Raw genomic sequence first — 23,136 nt, 5'->3', positions numbered from 1 at the left:
CTATCCAAACTTAAAGGGATATTGAGTCACAATGTGTAACCTTTCTTCAAGAGGATTTTTGGAACATGTTATATTCAAGAGAATAACTATGAGAAACATGAGATAATTGATCATATTCATAACCTTCAAAAAATGTCACATAAACTGTGATTGTGACAAAATGTTCTTATATACATGGGGAATTTGATCAGTAGGCGTCTCACTATTTTTACATTTCTATATACATCATAATAACTTCTTTGTTACAATTACATGGTAGAATAATGGTAGAATAATTGTCCCCTTGCTGCCAACCCAGAAGAGTACAGAACTTCCGTAGAAATGAATGGAGAAAGCTACACATGCACCGTCACCTTTCTATTCACATCGACCATGGGTTGAGGATTTACGAGACTTACAAATATCAGACATTTATGGCATATACTTTGGATATGCCATATATGCCTAGGATGGGAAAACTCCTTTTAAGTACTTAAAGCTAAAACAGAATATCACAAAAAAAAAAACAGAACTAGCTGTGTGTACCATGATTAAGGGGGTTTTCCAATCTTGGACATTGGGGGAATTGCACAAGAATAGGTGCAGTTCCCACCTCTGAGACCTTCACCTAAACTTATAACGGAGCCCGCAAGGTGCCGGAGGATGCACTGCGCATGGACAGCTGCCCTCCATTTATTTCTATGGGACTGACAAAAATTTCACTAAGCCCCTAGAAGTGAATGGAGCAGAGGCCACACTTGTGTGGCACGCTTCTTCAACATTTCTATGGGACTTCTGAAAATAGCTGAGCGTTCCGCTTGGCTAATTTCGTCAGCCCCATAGAAATGCATAGAGGGCGGCCGCTCAGACATTGGGGGCATATCATAGAGATATGCCCCCAGTGTCCAAGAAGTAATAATCCTTTAAGTGTAATTTAAACCTTGTGAAATTCAGCATATATCATGCTAATTGTACTTGAAAATACATATATTTTAAGACATGCAGGCATTGTTTTTGTTTGCAAATCTCTTTCATCTCTTAATCTCTTTTTTTCAAACCTCTATTGATTTTACAATGTAACGAGAAATAGTATGCAATACAAAGACTCTCACAAGTGAGGATAAAAATACAGAGCACATCACATTTTATACTGTATAGTGACAGGAAAGATCTGGAAACACTAGCATTGGCTATTATCTGCAAGTTTGAAGGCGAAATAGGATATGTCCCAATGATAACCATTAGCACATATATCTTATGTTAACCGTAAACTATAATAGGTTGAGATAAGAGTGGGGGTAGAGCCCTAGGGGTTATAATATCTATATACTGGTGTCAGGAGAAAGAGAATCCTTTGTGGGCAGCCCAAGCCAAGTAGATGTCCAGAAATCTTTTATTATTTCTAGTCTCCCAGTGGGCAATTTCTTTGAGATGGTAGACAGTGTCTACCTTTGCTGACCTTTCAAGAACAGAAATGGAAGTGCTCACCTTTCAGTTTTTGGATAGCAGGATTCCTGCTGCAGGAGATCCTTAATTAGGTGAGATAAATGTATTGTTTTGGGAGAATAAATGAAGGGGCAGTACTTCAGCTTGAAAAGATATGTTTTTACTTTACAAATTTGGTTTATTATAGTCAAGTTTACTGTTGATCGAGCATGCTCGGCCGAACACTAGTTCAGCTCGAGCATCTCAATTCTTGGCACATGGCAGTATTCGGCCGAATATCGCATGTGCTCGAGCGCAATGCTCGAGTCTCCTCCCCGCACGTTTTTTGGCTGCTACGCAGCCAATAAACGTGCAGGTAAGTACTGCCCTCACTGTAATGCAATAGCCATGTTGGTTACTGGCATTACAGTGATCGGCTGGCCAGAACGCGTCATTGGGTGCTGTATAGCACCCGATGACACGTGTTCCACTCAGTGTTAGTCAGGGAGAGCTGTGCTGAAGAAGAGAAAGATAGTGTAGGGAGTGACATTTTTATTTTAATTAGAAAAACTTCTCAGAGACCCAAAAGTTATTTTAAGGACTATTGTTGTGTGTGGCAGCAGCAATATATATTTTTAGCAAACCTGAGCTAAATTGCTAAAACTTTACAGACCCAAAAGTCCTTTTAAGAACTATTGTTTTGTGTGTGGCAGCAATATCTATTTTTAGCGCATCCTGCGCTAGATAGCTTGCAATTGTTTGGCCATTGCAGACAGCGACATTATCTGCGCTACATCTCCTGTGTAACTGTGTAACATGTGCGCATAGCAAAAATATCAGTGACATCCAGTGTATTTTTTCCGTAGACGGTGTCCGCTGCGGACAGTGACATTATCTGGGGTACATCTCCTGTGTTACGTTTCCACATCCCAAATACCTGTGACATTCCCTGGAATTTTTCTATTAGCCGCTGCTGACATCAGCGACATTATCTGCGGTATTTCTCCTATGTAACGTTTCCACATCCCAAATACCTGTGACATTCTGTGTAATTTATTATTAGCCGTTGCTGACATCAGCTACATTATCTGCGGGATATCTCCTGTGTGACGTTTCAACATCCCAAATACCTTTTTTTATTTTTTTGCGCATACACTTACAAATCCTATGCTACTGTATGAGTGACAAACTCTCAAGCATATATAACATTTAATATGAAGAAGGCGAGCAGTAAGGGACAGGGAAGTGGCTGTGATGCTGATGCTGCACACAGAGGCTGTGGCCCTGGGTGCCAGAGCACAATAAAAACAATCATCCACGATACCTAGCTTAATTTCCCAGTTTGCAGGGCGGCGCAGGGCAACACTCTCAAAGTCAAACCAGTGCGACAAGGTGGTCAGTTGGATTGTAGCAGATAATGCTTCCAGTCAGTTAAGCACCACCCTGTCTTTCACCAAGTCCAGTCTCAGTAGCCAAGAGTCTGGTCAACACAATCCTCACCCTGATCCTCCTTCCTCCCACCATGGAGAGTCTTGCCAAACAAGTGATCACAGCGCCATTCCTTAATTTGGGTCTCTCGACAAGCCTGCTTGAAGAGGGACATGAAATCTCGTGCCTTGATTCCCAAACTCTTGAGCATCCACAGTCACAAGAAGATGACGGTGGAGAACGGCAATTAGTGTTTCACGAGGTTGATGATGAGACACAGTTGTCAATAGGTGAGGCTGTTGTTAGATCAACAAGTCAGGAGGATGACCAGCATGAGGAACTGGAAGAAGGGGTGGTGGATGATTAGGTCACTGACCCAACCTGGGAAGGTGGCAAGCCGAACCAAGGACAGCAGTACAGAGGGGGAGGGATTTGCAGCAACGCAACAGGCTGGAAGAGGCAGTGGGGTGCCAAAAGGGAGAAAGCGGGCCACACTAAATAGGCCCGCAACTGTTCCCCGGAGCACACCCTTGTGGAAATCTCCCTTGCCAAGGGGTAGGTGTTCCGCAGTCTGGAGATTTTTTGAGGAAAGTGCAGACAACAGAAGAATTGTAATTTGCAACCTGTGCCATACAAAAATGAGCAGGGGCGTGAAAACTAGCAACCTCACCACCACCTGCATGATCCGCCACATAGCATCAAAGCACAGTAAAAGGTGGGCCTAACACCTGCATCCACAATATGTGTCTGAGGGTCACACCACTGCCTCCTCTTCCACTGTGCTACATGCTGGCCAATCCCCTGTCAAAGGCGCAGGCCCAGATGCCTCCCGCCCTGCACCTGGACCTTTGCAAACACCATCAGCGACCACATCCACTTCCGTGTCCCAGAGCAGCGTACAAATGTCCTTACCCTAGGCATTTGATCGCAAGCGCAAATACCCAGCCACCCACCCACAGGCCATAGTGAATGTGAATGAGGCCCTCCATTATGTGATATACAGGTTGTATCAGAGTGCCTCTTTCTTGTAATTTTTGGCAGCACTTGCACTGTATATACAAGTAAATATACAGGAAAGAATGTTTCCTAAAATTTTTCCTCTAAAATAGATTTTTTCTTCGGTTTTGTGCGTATTATTGTCAGTCTGTAAAAGTCGCGTACTACTCGGACAACATAGTTCCCAGCAGAGACCTGGGAGTCCAAGATGCATCCAGACATCCTCCCCATGCTGTTTCCGAACCATTTTGGTGGTGTTTCCATAAATTTCTGACCTTTTCCTATGAACCAGGCACCCTCCCCTCTTCAGAGCAGGGGGTGCCTGTTTTAATGCTAGGGTTCTCCCATTGACTTCCATTGTGCTCGAGTGCTCGGTAGAGCAACCGAGCATCCCCAGGTGTTCGACCCGAGTATCCAAACACCCAAGCAATTTGGTGCTCGATGAACACTAGTCAAGATATCAGAGCGAAAAGGTGAAACCATGCAGCAAAAGATATAGGAGGACCCCATCTTATCTCCACATATACAGCAGACAACTGGGTAGCTTTGATTTATTACTTACAGCCTATCTGGAGTCATGGAGACAGAAGTTTATAAGCATTTCTTTGCAACTGGACACATCTAGTAGACTTAAATGCAAGCATTATTTTTTGGGATTGAATCTGTTCAAACAGTCACAACAAAGGTCCCTCTCCCAAGTTTTCACAAAAGAAGTGTTTTGCAGTACTACTGTGAACAACTCAGCAATTGTTTACAAGCTATAGAGATTACCATACCTTCATGGGGGAATTTTGTAGATGCACTAAAGACTCAAACCAGGATGGTTTTCTGTTAAAATCTCTATGTTTAATGATATATGTTTGTTGATTGCATATCATATTAGGTAAATTGAGGCGTATCTAGAAGAGAGGTTAATCAGGACATCAAAAGGGCGAGTGTAGATTTCTACACATATGAATGTGAGAGAAGGAGATCTCTGTAATAATGGTGTAGGAATAGAGGCCATTGTTTTTCTATATTTCTTTTGCATGGAAATGATTTATTGTGCTTTATACCCAAAATGAATAAAAACATGAAATACCTTACTTTTGCATTTTATGTGTTTTTAGGGTTTGCCAGGCAATCAGGGAGCAAAAGGAGTAGCTGGAGAGAAGGTAACCATGTCTCTTTAATTAGCCTCAATGTTTACCTTAGAATTTAGTTTTGAAAGACTTTACATTTTGTGTATTAGAACTGTTATTTTTGGCAGATCATTCTTGCAGTCTGCACTACACATGTAATTTGTCATTTGTTGGTAGTCTGATGTTCCATCATTAGGGTTCATGAATATTGCTGCAGACACTAATAATGTAGCCAACAAATAAATTATTCAGAGGAAAAAATATCATGTATTCATCCAGTTTGAATAATGTTATTCCTAACATGTAAGCTAGATGGGATCTTCCAGCAAATATATATTTATAGAGAGAAGCAATATGAGGTGATTGCAAAACTGCAATTTAATGTTTGATTTGGGCAAACAGCTTGTAGACTGGATCAGTTTTACACTCGAGTAGTAGCTTCATTGCCCACTAATTGGTCGAAGCAGGATGACAAACCCTAAGGGCATTAGCCAAATAGCAGGTGTAGTTGTCTGCTCAGCAATTCCCTGCCTGAGATAGGTAAATCCGGTGATTGGCTGAGCAGGCATCGCCTGCCATTTCCTGTGTGTCGAGCTGCTACCAGGGAGTAGAGACCAACGGGGACCTGGCAGGTGCTGGAACCACAGCAACAAGGGGTTCATTGAAGTGAGTAATGCTTTTTTTTTTTTTTTTTTTTAAAGCTAATTTGCTCCTTTATATAAAAATAGTATCCCACCAGACATCCCTTTTAAGAAAATTTAAGTCACTGGTAGGCTCCGTTATGAGCTGCCACTACAGATTCCATTCCATTGCTTTTTATGGGCCCTATAACAGAAATGGATTTTGTTGGGTGCAGTTCGCATCCTTCATGCTACCCATGATTGTGAAACGTCAGGTCTTTTTAGAATGGCCATGTCAAAGTCTCTGGGCTCTGAATTACAGATCCTTTAATAAGGATGAAATCTAGTAGTACATGGTAAGAGGACCAATCCAAATATAAGAAGACTTGAGTTTTTTTGTTAATTTTATATTGAACATGTTGGATTAAGGGACAAAACTTAGATTTGCGTTATTTCGTACTGTGCTGGGGATTTCCCAAATAGCCTATTTTATGTCGGTTTAATTGTTATATCCTTTTGTGTTACCTAGAATAATATTAAAATGGGGATATACAGTATAACCTCTCCAAAAGACCATCTCCTTATTCAGACCAGATTTCCTGTGGCAAATTTTCATAATCTAAGGCATAATGTCCCCTAGGAGACTTTTTAAGTCAATTTTGTACCGTCTTCTTAAAGAGCTTTCACTGTATGCTGTTTTGGTAAATGTCTTTTAATAGAAATAATTAAAACCTAAAAAAATTGAAGCTTCTGATTTCTAATTTTCTACATTTACTTGTATTCTGCAGGGAAACAGTGGTGCCCCAGGTGTAGCTGGATTAATGGGAAAATCTGGTAAACCTGTAAGATTTAATTTTGTTTTCTGGAATGCTTTTTTTTCAGATGCTTAACTTTGACTTTATAAAATGAGGAAATTATTATCATAATCATATACAAATCCTCAAGAATGCTTGTGGTAAAAACAAGTGATTATGAGTGGGACTCATTTAGTAATAGGCATCTGAACTGTATATTTCAAATCTGTTTTCAATTGCAAATTACAGGGTGATCAAGGACCTCAAGGGGAAGTTGGCCCAAGAGGACCTGTTGGACCTTCAGTAAGTAAACACGCTTAGTGAGTATTCATGTGTTGCATAGTGTAATGTAAAAGAATCCTCTTATTTGTTAGATATATAGTCAAATTAATCACACATAACCATTGAGCTTGAGCACATGACTGCAGTGTACGTAGTCACCTTCTGAATGCTGTAGCAAACATCGGCATTTTGAACTTGACTTGTCTCAGGATTTATGGATGTAGAATAGTTAACACTCATGATTTATGAGATGTGTTATCTAAACTGTACTTCTAGATTGTTTTGGCTTATTAAACTAGGCAAGCCAAAGCTCCTTGGTGCAGCCAAGTTCCGTCCCTCTTGACAATAAACTGCTCCTCAACCTAGTTGATTGACAGGGCCATGCATCTAGCCCTGTAATCTTGCACCTGTGCCACTCACCAGAATTTCAGTGCATAATTAGAACAGTTTTCTCTCTAGAGCAGGGACAAGATGCTGTACTGAACATACAAGCTCAAGATTATAGGGCCAAATAAGAGCAGTATACAGATATCTGACCCTGTTAATTAGGGAATAGAGAGGCTTACTGTGAAGATGAACGGAACGTGAGTGCAGTAAGGGACTAGGACCCATCCCTGGTGCTCTGATCATCTCATTTACATATTTGAAAAAAGTTTTTTTTTCCCCCTGCTAAATGCAGTAAAGGTAATGAATTAATTAGTTTTGCAAGCCCTTCATGTCACTTTTCTTAGTTTAATATGCAAACACCAGATGACAGACTCCCTTTAAGAAGTTTTGCATATTTGTAAAGATGCAAAGTCAGTTAAAAGCAGCATTAGAATGACGTTACTTTGGTCCACCATAAGAAATGATTCTGAATCCCACCTCCATCTATAAAGAAAATGTACACTTCCATTTTTGAGTGCATTGTAATCTTTATTGTTATCATTACACACACTGGACATATCATTAATGTGACATAATGGGCCATTTATGAGTTAACCCATAAGAAATAGATCCTAGTGTCAAGTGACTGACTTCACAGTCAGCTCCAAAAGGGTTTTTCTCCCACTCAGCCCCCGGGTCAGAACCTGGGCTGACATGTCAGGCTAGTTGAGCCCTAGTGTCAGAGAGCCGTCAGAGATCTTACCGACGCTTCATATCAAAATGGCATATTCCGCATCAGCATTATATGTTGAGGTTTTTACAGTTTTACAGATACATTTTTTTTAAATGTATGTCATTGTGAATGTCTGATAATCTCACTTTATGAAAGGTAGATTACTGGAACTCTACTGTTTATTTTTTTTTTATTGGGTTCACAGTAAACCTGTGATTTCATTATTTTGTTTATAAAATATTCATTTTTGCACAGTACCTGGAAATAGCGGACATCTAACGTGTGACTGCTTAAGTCTTCCTTGTTGTGTTTAATATGTCTTACGTCTGTCAGGTATAATTACTAGGTAGGGAACCGGGACCTTATGGTTCAGACTAGGCTGAACTGTGATTGCATGAATGTCTTAGGTTGTAAGTCAAGAAGCAGAGACAGCAGCCAAGGGATTTTAGATGCAATTTGTGGTGCTTTTGCTTAGTATTTCAAACTACCAATGTACAATAATTGGATTCTGGTTATAGGGGAAAAGTAGATTGAAGAATTGCTCTTGATTTCTTACTACACACCTGAAACCTTAGCGTAGTGTTTGATGGTCATGCACAGTATCAACTGAGTTTTGACAGTGTACTCAGCTATGTTCCATTGTGTACATGACTGATCATTTGGCTCTAATATAAGTTAATGCTAACTAAATAATACACCGCAATACATTATTCAACTTATGAGCAAAACACTGCCCAATCAGCATAATGTTGCTCACAATTGAGTCTGCTTGAAAAATATGTTTTTAAAGGAAAACAGCACTTTTGAACCAAAGATTTGCATTAAAAGTAGAGTGATTAGTTGAGTTAGTCACTGTGGGCCGTGGTGTGCATCTGTAGAAAAAGAAGTCACTTACGTGCATGTTTCAAATCCTGACTGATTTGTTCTCATAGAAGTTTGCTATGACTAAGAATCTGTTAGGATCTGAAACACGATGGAAGCAGTTTGCTATTTCAATGGATGCACACCAATGCTCTTAGAATACATTTTGGATCTTAATCAATCTACTATGGTGCTGGATATCCTCCTCTAGGGACAGATTGTTTCATGCAACCTACTTAACAATAGGAGTACCTTTTTAGGTGACAGTGAGTCCCTTACCCATAGTCCTTTGCACAGGCTGTACATTTGGTAGCTCTTCTGCAGTTGTAGTTCTCTGTAGAGCTGCTTGCTGGGAGTTGTGCTTTGCCGAAAAAAAACTGTTGGGGCTTTGTTATTTTATGGCTTGTGATCTTAGAGAGGTTCCAGAAGCCTCACTAATCAGCAAGTCATTCCATATCCTATCGATATGCCCTCACATTCTAAGATGTCAAATCCCTTTTAATTGGCATTATATTTTTATGTGATTTTTTCATTTATTTTTTTAGCTGATCAATTGCTTTTAAACCTGCTACATTTTCTGAAAAGTTTACCTATATAATCTTTCTTCTTTGTTCTTTTAATTAAGGGTGACAGAGGAGAAGCAGGTCCCGTAGGCCCACCCGGAGCACCTGGAAAACAAGTAAGTACAAATAGAGATTTAAGATGAAAGCTTTTTTTAAATAAAGAATAAATACAATATATCTTCATCTTTTAACATACTAAGACACGCAGTGCATCTTAAAAATCTTCAACTCCTGATAATGTGACTGATAAAAGCTGGCTAGAATAATTACATAAAGCAAGGAACTTTCCTTTAAGGAGATAAAATATTGGCAGCTTCAGAGCAGTGAAAAGCTGCTCTCTGTCTGGAAGTAATGAGCATGGCTATGAATGCCCTCTTTCTATGCAGACTGGCCGGTATTTACATAGCATCGGCAGAGAGGGTCCTGTGTGAAAGAAGGCACTGTTCATAAGGAATGTAGACCTTGGGGACTGTAGCTCACAGGGGAAGCCAAGAATAAACACTGCTCACTGTTATTTCCTTTTTGCGTATTTAAAGTAATACAATTTGCATCTGAAGAACAACAAAGTATCCACTTTATGTGAACATTCACTAATGTGCTAGAGATCCAATGTCAGTGTGTTTGATTTTATTTTAAGGGTCCACGAGGTGATCCTGGCTTTTTAGGTCTGCCTGGTCCCCCTGGTCTTCCAGGACTTAAAGGTGACAGGGTAAGTGTTGCATCATATGTACATTAATGAACTCTTTACAATGTGTTTAAACACTGGACAACTAGGCAATTCTGCAAAGACTTTCCAAAATACTAATATGTATATATATATAAAGTGTTACAGAATTTTACAGAAACTTTTGATATGTCATATGGCTTCTCTCTTCTTATTCTAGTGATCGTGGGAGTCTCAGCACTCAGACCCTCACTGATCACTAGAACGAGGAGAGAGAAGCACTTGCATAGCGCGCTCAATATCTACTTGCTGCAGGAGATCAATAGAAAATCTATGGACCTGTCTCAGTTCTATCTTCTGCAGAGAGGAGAGAGTGATTAGTGGGGTCTCAGCACTCAGACTCTCACTGATCACTTGAACGAGGAGAGAGGAGCATAGCGTGTTCACTCTCTACTCACTGCAGGAGATGGGATCAATAGAAAACCTATGGGCCTGTCTAAGTTATGTCTCCTGCATCGAGGAGAAAGATGATTGGTTCTCGTTCTAGTGATTAGTGGGGTGTGAGTGCTCAGACCCCCACTGATCAAAATTTGACATTCTGTGACACATTAAAATAAATGTGAAAAAAAAAATACTAAATCAATTATATAATAGTAAATGCATACATATTTGTACTGGATTTTCATAATCTCATAAAATATTTATTCAATGTCTAATAACTAGTGTTGATCGAGCACCAAAGTGCTCAGGTGTTCCTGTTGAACACTTTGCGATGCTCGGGTGCTCTACAGACCACCCGAGCACAATGAAAGTCAATTGATGAAACCGAGCATTAAACCAGGCACCCCCTGCTCTGAAGAATGGAGGGTTTCGGGTCCCACTGAGGTCTATGCAGAAGATCGCTGTACAGTGAGGGAATCCCCCAGTGTGAGTCTGCAGCTTAGGAGTCCCTGTTCTGACTCCATATATAGTTATGTCCATATATGGACACCCAGTGTATTTAAATCTAACTTAGTTAAAGCTGAATGATAAACTATGTCAGAAAAACCTCATAGTAGTTTGTCATGTAGTAAGTATTCCTATACAGCAGAAGTATAATTTAATATTTCAGTGCAAGTTAACATGTAGCTGTATAGCGTAGTGGTTAAAGTTCTTGGCTCTAATGTAGAAGGTTGTGAGTTCAAATCCTGGCAAAAACTTTTCAGAAATAGAGGCTAAATTGGATTTGAATACACTGACTCGAGCACACGAGGTATTTGGCCGAGCATCGCGATGCTCGAGCCGAACTGGTTTTCAGCCATGCATGCTCGCTCAACACCACTAATAACCACTATTTTCTTCTTTCATGTATTGTACATAGCAGATCACTGCAGGTTACTGAATATGACAGTTCACACTACAGCATGTGGCAAATACAAGATAAAATCTCTGACATTTCTGAGAAAGGGGCTATCTTTCTGCTGGCTAGACAGCAAGTAACAACTAGGGCATGTAATTAACAGAATGAGAAGGAGCGCTTCTTGGCCAGAAATGTATAATTGAGGTAGAGCTGGAACATTTGCAAATTATGCAGAGATAATGATAACGGTGAACATTTCATCCAATTATGTGTCTACGCAGATCATCACAGTAGAACTTAAGTATTTGGCAAAAGGAAATCTTCAGTCTTCAGTTTGATATGCCATTTTGTATGATGAAAATGTTGATATCTGGATTTAATATTTTCGTAGAGAACAATTTGGCACCTGACATAAGAAGGAATAGGTCTAACTGAATTTGAACTATAATTTACATATTCCTTGGGAACGTGTTCAGTTCTTTTATTGTTTTACTGTTACCTTTTAGGTCTCTATTTGGGATCTTGTCAGTATTTCACGCTCGCTGTGGTTAAAGGAACGTGAATCTACTGACAGGTTCCCTTTAAATATATGTATATACTTCTTTACCTCTACTCCTCTAGGCAAGACTATAACTAAACATTGCTGGACCCTATGGTTCTATTCAGATGTACCTACTTCCTTGTGTATCTCTGTAATAGAGCCATAGAGCAATGGGAATGGGCTGTTGAATTTCAACATGTCTTTTCCTTATGTTCTTGAGGAAGAAAAGCCACCACAGGAGGTGCCTTAGAGTCTTGCATTGTAAGAGTTAGACATTTTAGTTTTATGGGCCTTACAGCTACCAGGCCAACAGTTACTGCAGTAATGAATGCAGCCCCACCATTGATCCAAGCCCTGGGCCTTTTTGGCCTTTCAACAAGTTATTGCCCATTTAATTACGTGATTAAATACGTTGTCCGGTTTCATTTTCTTTTAACTGGAAACTGCTGTGGGGCTGGTGAAATAATATAAAAACTTGCCTTAACTTCACCAGTCTTGGGCCATACAATGATGAGGCCATTGATTGGCTGCAGCAGTATATGGGGCATCACTGCTGCAGCCACAATAATTCACTGGCTGCTGCCTAGCGAAGAGAACAGAGTTGCACCACTGGATGGGAAGAGGCTGGTGAAGGAAAGGTAAGTTTTTTTTATTATTTTTTTGGTTCCACAGCAGTTTTCAATAAGAAAGTTGAACTCAGACAACCCCTTTAAGTAAATGATTAGCATTGTATGGGACACAAAAGTCTTCCTGTGGATCAGATGGGGGTTTTAAAGTACAAAAGATGCATACATACAAGGTGCAAAGGAAGAAAATACTAACATGAAGGTAGTATGGTATTTCTCAACCCATTAATTATGTAACTGTCACAGTTCAGCTACTAATATGGTTCAGTCTTTCTAAAGCAAGGCACATATTGTCCACTATAACTATTTATGCACCATTGGTTGACCTCATGAGTTAGATTAAGAGTAGAAGAGTAAATCTAGATACCAGTGAATGCTGATTATTAGTCAAGAAAATGTACAACTCCCAGAATGCCCTTTCCATATGTCCTGTTAGGCCTCTTTTACATGACCGTATGGCTTTTTCAGTGTTTTGGAATCCGTTTTTCGCGGATCCGTTGTTCCATTTTCTGTTTCCGTTGTGTTTTCGATTATGTTCCGTTTTTCTGTTCCGTTTTTCCATATGGCATATACAGTATACAGTAATTACATAGAAAAAATAGGGCTGGGCATAACATTTTCGATAGCTGGCTCTGCAAAAATGGAATGGATATGGAAGACATACGGATGCATTTCTTTATGTGTTCTGTTTTTTTTGCGGATCCATTGACTTGAATGGAACATGATTTGCGGGCAATAATAGGACATCTATTTTTCAACGGAATGAAAAACGGAAATACGGAAACTGAATGCATACGAAGTACATTCCGTTTTGTTTGCAGAACCATTGAAATGAATGGTCTTGTATACGGACCGTATACGGAACACAAAAAACGGCTCTTAAACGGAAAAAAAAAAAACGGTTGTGTGAAAGAGGCCTTACCCTGATACATGGATGGGATTTATAGAGTTTATATGTAGAGTATTTCTGTGAAGATAAATCAATCAGTTGCCTTCCTTATATAGGGCTGCAAATCCGGTTGGTATTAGCTGATAATAAATCCTAATTATATAAATGTCTAATTGGGCAGTTGTATCCTACACAGATAATACATGAGGAATAAAATATCTTTATAGCAATCATTTAAAAGATGTCAAATGTAAAATTCATCTTTGAGTGAAATGACTTTTATATTAGCGGCTGATTTGATTTAGCAATTACAACAATAACAACGCAGTGGGTATTTTTTTTATCAGAGGTAAAACATTTTATAAAGTAGATGTGAATTAGGAGGTGTCCCCTGCTAGGAATCAAATTGAGAAAGGCCATAAAGAAATATTAAGCTGATTCATTTTGATTTTCAAAGAACCTGCCTATGGTCAGTTTGTGTCACATAAGCTTCAGAATTAAATACTTTCCAAGTCATGATATAATATGTTTCCAGTCCAAATTTACAACTGTTATTTAATACGTTTTACTGATACACACAAGCCCAATAACAAGAATCCATTCTCCGTACTGTTGGTATCATGTTGGACTTGGGTACCATGAACACACTTAGGCCTCTTTCATACAGGCGTCATGGATTTGGGCCGGATAAGATGCTGGTGCGTCGCGGGAAAATGCGTGATTTTTCCACGCGAGTGCTAAACATTTTAATGCGTTTTGCACGCACGTGAGAAAAATCGGCATGTTTGGTACCCAAACCTGAACTTCTTCACAGAAGTTCGGGTTTAGGTTAGGTGTTGTGTTTATAACATGGTTATAAGGGAAAATAATAGCATTCTTAATACAGAATGCTTAGTACAATAGCGCTGTACAATTCGCACAGCCCGGCTTCTCTTCTTTCTTCAGGACCTGGGTAAAGAACCTTTGATGACATCACTGCGCTCATTACATGGTCCATCCCATGATCCATCACCATGGTGATGGATCATATGACGGAGCATGTGATGAGCGCAGTGACGTCACCACAGGTCCTTTTCCTCACAGATCATCAAAGAAGAAGACAGAAGAGAAGCCGAGCTGCGTGAACAAGTGGATTAAGGTGAGGTAAATTCTTCTTATTTTTTTCAACCCCTCCACCCCTATTGTACTATGCATTCTGTATTCAGAATGCTATTATTTTTCCTTATAACCATGTTATAAGGGAAAATAATAATGATCGGGTCCCCATCCCGATCATCTCCTAGCAACCATGCGTGAAAATCACACCGCATCCGCACTTGCTTGCGGATGCTTGTGATTTTCACGCAGCTCCATTCACTTCTATGGGCCTGCGTTGCGTGAAAAATGCACAATATAGAGCTGGCTGAGATTTTCACTCAACGCACAAGTGATGCGTGAAAATCACTGCTCATGTGAACAGACCCATAGAAATGAATGGGTCCGGATTCAGTGCGGGTGCAGTGCGTTCAACTCACGCATCGCATCCGCGCGGAATACTCGCCCGTGTGAAAGATGCCTTAGAGAATGTGATTCACAAGTATCATCATCCTGTTATGAAAGTAACCATGTACCTTTTGCAGCAAGGAATATACAAGCATCATTAGATCAGGATGATTATTTCTTATAATTTTCAAAAGTGGGAAGTATCTGCAGGGTGGTATCGCTCTGTAGGCAGGCAGTCGTGTGCACTATTTGGCACATCTTCAGGCCTGGAGATCAATACCGGCTACAACAAGTCATTGTCTTGATAGTATTAGGCTCCTTTCACACTAGCGTTCGCTGGTCCGCTCGTGAGTTCCGTTTGAAGGAGCTCACGAGCGGACCCGAACGCAGCCGTCCAGCCCTGATGCAGTCTGAATGGAGCGGATCCGCTCAGACTGCATCAGTCTGGCGGCGTTCAGCCTCCGCTCCGCTCGCCTCCGCACGGACAGGCGGACAGCTGAACGCTGCTTGCAGCGTTCGGGTGTCCGCCTGGCCGTGCGGAGGCGTGCGGATCCGTGCGGATCCGTCCAGACTTACAATGTAAGTCAATGGGGACGGATCCGTTTGAAGATGCCACAATGTGGCTCAATCTTCAAGTGGATCCGTCCCCCATTGACTTTACATTGAAAGTCTGGACGGATCCGTCCGAGGCTATTTTCACACTTAGCTTTTTTTTGCCATTTTAATGCAGACGGATCCGTTCTGAACGGAGCCTCCGTCTGCATTATTATGCGCGGATCCGTTCAGAACGGATCCGCCCGAACGCTAGTGTGAAAGTAGCCTTACAGGGTCTCGAATTGACGGTATAGCCAAGTTAGTCAGAGTTGGAATTAAGATGTCTCCTATGCCTATAAAGTTGGTAATGGGACATGGTTTTATGCAGCGTCAGACTTGGATTCCTTGGACCCACCAGAGGAAAGGATTCTGAGACCCACCCTCCATCTATAGACAAATTCTACAGGTCACCTTTAAATTGCATCATGATCTCTATTGTACACACAGGACATTTTATTAATACGATGACATTTGTGAGTGAACTCGCAAGAAATAGTTCATCTGAGATTTCACAGTCTCTCCAGATGATATGTTTTATAATCTAGGCTCACCGGTGGATAATTTGGTACTCTGGTGGCCCAGTTCAGATCTAATTTGATGCTTTCATAAATTATGTTTGTAAATTACAGCTCGTCATGATTTTGACTCCCAAAAGGCAGTTTTCCTGCCAAGTCTGGTCTATACGCTATGTTTCATTAACCAACAACATGTAGTTTGCTTTTTGGACAAATTGTGGGACAAAGAGAATAGCCCGTATAAAATATATAGACTGTCATACACGTTATGCATATAATAAGTACAATCAGAGGCATAGCTGGAACTGACTGGGCCCCACAGAAATTTTTTGTCTGGACCCCCCCTTCCCACACACATCTGCCGCCGCAGATCGCTGTGACCGCACTGTAATTAGACAGCTGTGGTACACACTAAATAATAATGATAGAGGCCCATGCCACCAAAAAGGAAAGCGGGGAAGGTGGGAACTTTGCGTAGGTATGCCGCTGCTGGTTCAGAGAGGGTTAATTGCCCTAACACCCTCTAAAAATGTATAGCTCAGTATAAAGAATAAAGATCTGAAGCCGCGCTGGCCACAGAGAAAAGCACCGATGGTTGCCCCTGTGGTTGTTTAAGGATACAGTTGAGCAGGTTGATGTGCAGCTCTACCCAGATAAGAGTCTGCCCATTAATTATAGAACCGTACTAACTGCAAGGTGTACACCAAGGTGGCCTGAATATTACCGTAAGTAAAAGTATGCAGCCTTGCTGGTTATAACCTAATTGTGAATATCGGTCTGTCATGAAAGCAGGACCTCCTGGATGAAATAAAGGTCCCAGAACCTAAACAAAAGTGCATGCCCAAATAATCTGACACATCAAGAATCGTGCAGGTGTATAACTTACTGTAGTATGCCATGCCAAAAATCACTTGAACTGAGCTGAGAGTGGAGCCAATAGGGAAGATCCCGATAGTTCAGTAAGTAGGAGAAGTCTTCTGTTTCCTCTGCCAGCGCGCGCGGTCCCGGCCGGTGACACGTGCGCGCGAGGGAAACTAAGCTGGTAACGTTCGAAAACGAAAGTTCCGTGTGATGTCACACCTTGGACATGTTGCCTGCTTGGGTCACAATACCTCCGACGCATTTCGGAATTCACAAATTCCTTCCTCAGGGATGGTCAGTGGCCGCTTCAGTGTGGATGTATATAGGCCTTCGTTTCCATAGTTACCAGGTCTCCTAATTGCTATTGTAATAATCCATTATCAGCATAATAAGTAACCAATTGCAAGGTTATATCCAATATATATTATAATCCTCTTTCCCTGAATAGTTATACATAATGCGAGGGGGAGGAGGAGATATACTGTCTCTCTATATAATCTGTACCACGGAGTCATCGATAATTAGACAATATATGGGGCTACAAAAAGGCAAATAGTTCTATCTCCTGATTGAGTCCCTTTGGTGCAAGGGTATCTAAGTTGTATATCCATTTGGTTTCGTTTTTTTACATTACTTTAATGTAATCACCCCCTCTTTGGTCGGGTATGACTCTTTCTATTGCTCCAAAGGTGGATCCAGAAAAATGACCATTATGTTCATCCGCATAATGATGTGAGAGTGGATGGCCTCCAAACTTATTTTTGATGTTTCTAATATGTTCTTTTATCTTTGTTTGGAGGCTCCTTTTTGTCCTCCCTACATATATTTTAGCACAAGGGCATTTTATAAAGTAGATTACGCCACTTGTGTGGCAAATAAGATGGCTATCTATTTTGTATACTTTCTTTACACCCTCTATTGTTTCTATTGGTCCATTATGTTTAGCATATTGGCAGGCTTTGCAAGTTTTACAGGGGAAGAAACCCCTTTTTTTCTTTATGGTTTCTGAATTCTTGTTTCTTTGAATCTTAAGAGAGGGGGCCACCAAATTGCCCAGGTTTTGTGCTTTTTTGAATATAAAGCACGGATGTTGTGTGATTTTGTCCCCTATGATTCTGTCCTGTTTTAGGACATACCAGTGGCGTTTGACAATTCTCCTAAGGAGGAACTCTCTTTCGTTATATGGCGTAATAATTGGAATTTTGAAAACTGTGGTCTCTTTCTCATTATTTTTATCTGTTATTATCTTTTCCCTATTTTTTTGGAGAAGAGTTTCTCTCTCTATTTGTGCTACTTCATATTTAATTTTCTCCAATTGATCTGTTTTGTAGCCTTTTTCTTCAAATTTATTTTGCAAGGTGTTTGCTTCCTTATTGAATTGTTCCAGAGATGTGCAATTACGCTGCAACCTGATGTATTGGCTCCGTGGAATATTGGTTAACCAGATTGGTAGATGACATCTGTCTAGGGAAATAAAACTATTACTGTCTGTTGGTTTTATGTACGTTTATGTCTGAATCTGATTATTTTGGATACTAATAGTTAAGTCTAAGAAATGTATCTGTTGTGAACTAATAGATGGCGTGAATTGAAGATAAAATTCATTTATATTTATTTTGATTAAAAAGCTTTTTAAAAGATCCTCCCCACCCTTCCAAATGAAGATAATATCATCAATAAAACGGTACCAGATTCGCCCAGTTGTCCATTGGGGAAGATGGTAGACTCCTCCCATCTCCCCGCACTCTGCTACAAGAAGAAGCTGAAAGCCGGCAGGGAGCGCTTTTTCTTATGTAAGATCGCCACCTGCTGGCTTTAAAATAAAATGACAGCCTGCAGGCTGGGAATTAACCTCTTTCTGCCTTGACTGTGGCAGAAAGGGGTTAATTCTCTTTAAAAAAAAAGTAGAAGATTTTTCTGGCAGTACAGGGCTATAGAACCAGCAATAGAAAAGTAGGCCGTCAAAATCCAAAATGCGCTCCTGTCTTTTGAAGTCTTGCGGCGGGCCCAACCAGTAGATAAATTGCATAAATAGCATCCATTTTCAGGGTACAAGCATATGGGAATGGTTTTAGAAATGTTTTGTCTTGATACCTTTTGTATTAGTTAGAATTTTTTTTTTATAAGAAAGGAAAAATATTTATTTTTTCTGAATTTTCACAGTTTTTCTTAAATATATATATTTTTTAATATTATTTCCATCATCTAAAGGCACAAAAGAAAGGTCAAGGTGCTCCAAGAAAAATAATATCAAATGCATGTAGGCTGGCTGAGAAACTGGCTTGGTAAGGAAGGGGGATAAACACTCTGGTAATGAAGTGGTTAACATGACTTTTTGGTTTTATTTAACATTTTACAGCTGCTGACGGAGTTTATAACTCAACCCCTTTAAACCTGCGCTGCAATTATAATAGACATGTCTGATTTACCTCTACATAACCACAAGGATTTTAGCCTCTGTACCTTTCATACTGCAGCCACAGGTGCCCTATACAGTTCTGTCATGGGCACACTCATACACGCACTCACTCACCACTAATATGGAGGCATTTATAGTCAGTCACCAAATACATGGATGCATTCATACACGCATTCACCGCATATATGGATGCATTCACCACATACATGGACACCCTCATATACACAGTCACCACATACGTGGACACACTCATAAACACGCTCACCCCATACACGGATGCTCTCATACACACAGTCACCACATACATAGACACACTGATACATGCGCTCACCACATACATAGACACACTGATACATGCGCTCACCACAACATGGACGCACTCACATACATAGTCACCACATACATGGACGCACTCATACACATAGTCACCACATACATGGACGCACTCATACACATAGTCCCCACATACATGGACGCACTCATACACATAGTCCCTACATACATGGAAGCACTCATACACATAGTCCCCACATACATGGACGCACTCATACACATAGTCCCTACATACATGGAAGCACTCATACACATAGTCACCACATACATGGACGCACTCATACACATAGTCCCTACATACATGGAAGCACTCATACACATAGTCACCACATACATGGACGCACTCATACACATAGTCCCTACATACATGGACGCACTCATACACATAGTCACCACATACATGGACGCACTCATACACATAGTCTCTACATACATGGACGCACTCATACACATAGTCACCACATACATGGACGCACTCATACACATAGTCCCCACATACATAGACACACTGATACATGCGCTCACCACAACATGGACGCACTCACATACATAGTCCCCACATACATTGACGCACTCATACACATAGTCACCACATACATGGAAGCACTCATACACACAGTCACCACATACATGGACACACTCATACACATAGTCCCTACATACATGGAAGCACTCATACACACAGTCACCACATACATAGATGCACTCATACACACATTCACCACATACATGGAAGCACTCATACACACAGTCACCACATACATGGACACACTCATAAACAGTCACCACATATATGGAGGCACTCATACATGCACTCACCACATACATGGATGCATTCATACACGCATTCACCATATACATGGAGGCACTCATACACACATTCACCACATACATGGAGGCACTCATACACACATTCACCACATACATGGAAGCACTCATACACACAGTCACCACATACATGGACACACTCATAAACAGTCACCACATATATGGAGGCACTCAAACATGCACTTACTACATACATGGATGCATTCATACACACACGCATTCACCACATACATGGAGGCCCTCATACATGCACTCACCACATACATGGATGCATTCATACACGCATTCACCACATACATGGAGGCACTCATACATGCACTCACTACATACATGGAGACATACACATAGTCACCACAAACATGGAGACGCTCATAAACACGCTCACCCCATACATGGACATACTCATACACACAATCACCACATATAAGGATGCACTCATACACACAGTCACCACTAGAGATGAGCGAATCAAATCCCACGAAGTGCAATTTGATCAAAATTTCTGGATAAATTTGATTCGCCTCAAAGCCGAATTTCCTCGTGCTTCGTGTTAGCAAATTGATTTCACCTGAAATAGTGTAAAAAACAAAAAAAAACATACTCTATTTGCTCGCAATGGGCCGCCAGCCGCCATCTTGATTCAAGATCTTGGCATCACCACGCCGTGTGAGATTTCGCTCTAGAACTTCAAGCAAGATAGCAGTGGCAGACTCGTTGCGAGCAAATGGAGGCGGTAAGTTTGATTTTTAAAAAAAAATTATGTTAATTTCACATTGTTTTTACACTTAGATGCCGTGATCATGTATGAACGCGGCATCTGAGGGGTACAATGACGGGAGCGGCGCTATCGCAGTTCCCTGTAAATAAAATGCACTTCGTGACTAAGTAATTCGTCACAAAGCGATTTCATTTTTTAAAATTCGGCGAATCAGCCAAATCAAACTGCTATTAGTCCTCAGTAAGGGTACAGAGGGGAGGTAACAAGTTGGAGGGGGTGTACCTGCACAGTCTGACTCTATCCAATCAGTGCAGCCATTTTCAGACTGTGCGGGTACACCCCCACCCGACTGGTTACCTCCCCCCTGTACCCTTACTGCAGACTGCTAGCAATTCATTTATAACTTCTAGTAGAAATAATAACAGAACGGCACAACATAGAGTCATAAGAATAGATGCTCCAGAATTGTTATTACATGGGGAATGCATGAAGCTATTAAGACAGGCATGTCAGGAGCGGTAACAGGTCCTCTTTAAGTCCCAGAGAATCCCTTTTATTAACTTTCCGTTGGTTAGGTAAGTTTATTGATAGCTTATTCCATCTCTAGGTATAATGTGACCAGCATAAACAGGGGTTACTGGAAACTTAAAGTGACCTTAGGAAAAAAAACTATAAGTGGCCCCATGTTGTAAGCAAGTCCAAATTGACAGAAGGCAGAGCTACACAAGTAGGTAGGGTCACCAGTCCCATAGTGCAGCACAAAATACTGGCCCAGGAGAACCAAATACCACAGTGCAGCACAAAATACCTCCCCAGAAGCTGCACAGTTTTGGTCATCAGCACCAGTTGCCACATCCTGAGAATGGTGATGCAATTGAATTCCGGAGGACACCTGCAGCTGCTGGTCAGATACATAAGTACCTGATGCTCCCAGCCTTAATTAACACCAAGAGCATCACATCACTATGTACCTGGTCAGTGGCCATGATGGGGGCTCAGAGTACCCACCAGGAGTTTTCCCTGTAGGGTATATGGCCAGTCCATATACAGGTCAGGTGATTGACTTGGCCATTGCATAACATTCCACTTCTTTCCCTTAAAAAAACTCTTTGGTTGCTTTTGCAGTATGCTTTGGGTCAATCTGCGCTGTGAAGCGCCGTCCAATGAGTTCTGAAGCATTTGGCTGAATATAAGCAGATAATATTGCCCAAAACACTTCAGTGCAGTTAAAGCACATCTTGTTTGTTTCATTTCAAATCCATTGTGGTGGTGTATAGAGCCAAAAATGTTAGAATTGTGTCGATGTCCCAATATTTATGGACCTGACTGTATGTGGATAGGGGATATGTTTAAATCCTGGAACGACCCCTTAAAGTGCGGCTGCAGTAAAATGCCAGGTTGAGATAAATAAATGAAATATTTGCAGTTCTTTATCATTTTTTTTTTTCCATCAGCAAACTGATTAATTGATTTTGGGATTAGATTTTCTTGCTTTGAGCTTCAAAGTTGGTGAATCGATTTGCCCTTATCTAGTACACCGTTGTGTATATGTGAACTGTAAATTGCCAACTTGATGAATTGATCTGTTTACCTGAGGATTGCACTGGCATGCTTATGCTTGATGTTACTGTACTGCTAGAATACCTTTGCTGTTCCATGTTAATGTATTTTTTTATTGGAATACATAATAGGAATGCAAAACTTTTGAAAAAGCGTTACTAGCATCTTTTAGGTGTTACAGGTTGTTATTTTTGGAGCTGGTACTAGTGAGTACCCAGGTAGCATAAGCACCACAAGCCAGCACCTCAAGGCCAATATACATTTGGACTTTTAATTAATTGTTGTCCAGGTACAACTATTAGGAACATTAGCATATAGCCACATGTATAGGTTTCCTGATGCAGTTTTGGAAGTCTTTTATAATTTCTTTCCAAAACTGTATCACGAAACCTGAACATATGTCCATTTCCTTACCAGGATCAAAAACATTCAATTTTGCTATTTGTACCTTCTTACTACTGGATACAAGCTCAGTCTGGCCAACCGGGGAGCCAGTGGATTACCCGGAGAGCCCTATCTATATATGTGCATGTATGCTGCTTTCTGTGGTGTTCTGTCATCCCCCCTTTCTAGTGCTCCAGATTCCTCCCTAATGCCTC

General features: G+C 40.8%; 1 protein-coding gene across 1 annotated transcript in view; it reads left to right on the top strand.

Annotated features, from left to right (window-relative positions):
- Positions 1-23,136, top strand: part of LOC122935352 (collagen alpha-1(IX) chain-like) — a 115,672-nt gene that overhangs the window by 58,150 nt on the left and 34,386 nt on the right. Inside the window, exons 22-26 of the mRNA XM_044291117.1 lie at positions 4,938-4,982; positions 6,358-6,411; positions 6,613-6,666; positions 9,231-9,284; positions 9,806-9,877. Coding sequence (XP_044147052.1) covers positions 4,938-4,982; positions 6,358-6,411; positions 6,613-6,666; positions 9,231-9,284; positions 9,806-9,877 — 279 coding nt within the window. The remainder of the gene's footprint in view (positions 1-4,937; positions 4,983-6,357; positions 6,412-6,612; positions 6,667-9,230; positions 9,285-9,805; positions 9,878-23,136) is intronic.

This window comes from Bufo gargarizans, chromosome 4 (genome assembly GCF_014858855.1).
Source record: "Bufo gargarizans isolate SCDJY-AF-19 chromosome 4, ASM1485885v1, whole genome shotgun sequence".
NCBI lineage: Eukaryota > Metazoa > Chordata > Amphibia > Anura > Bufonidae > Bufo > Bufo gargarizans.
Note: the sequence above shows the minus strand (reverse complement) of the source record. Positions and strands in the feature narration are given on the sequence as shown.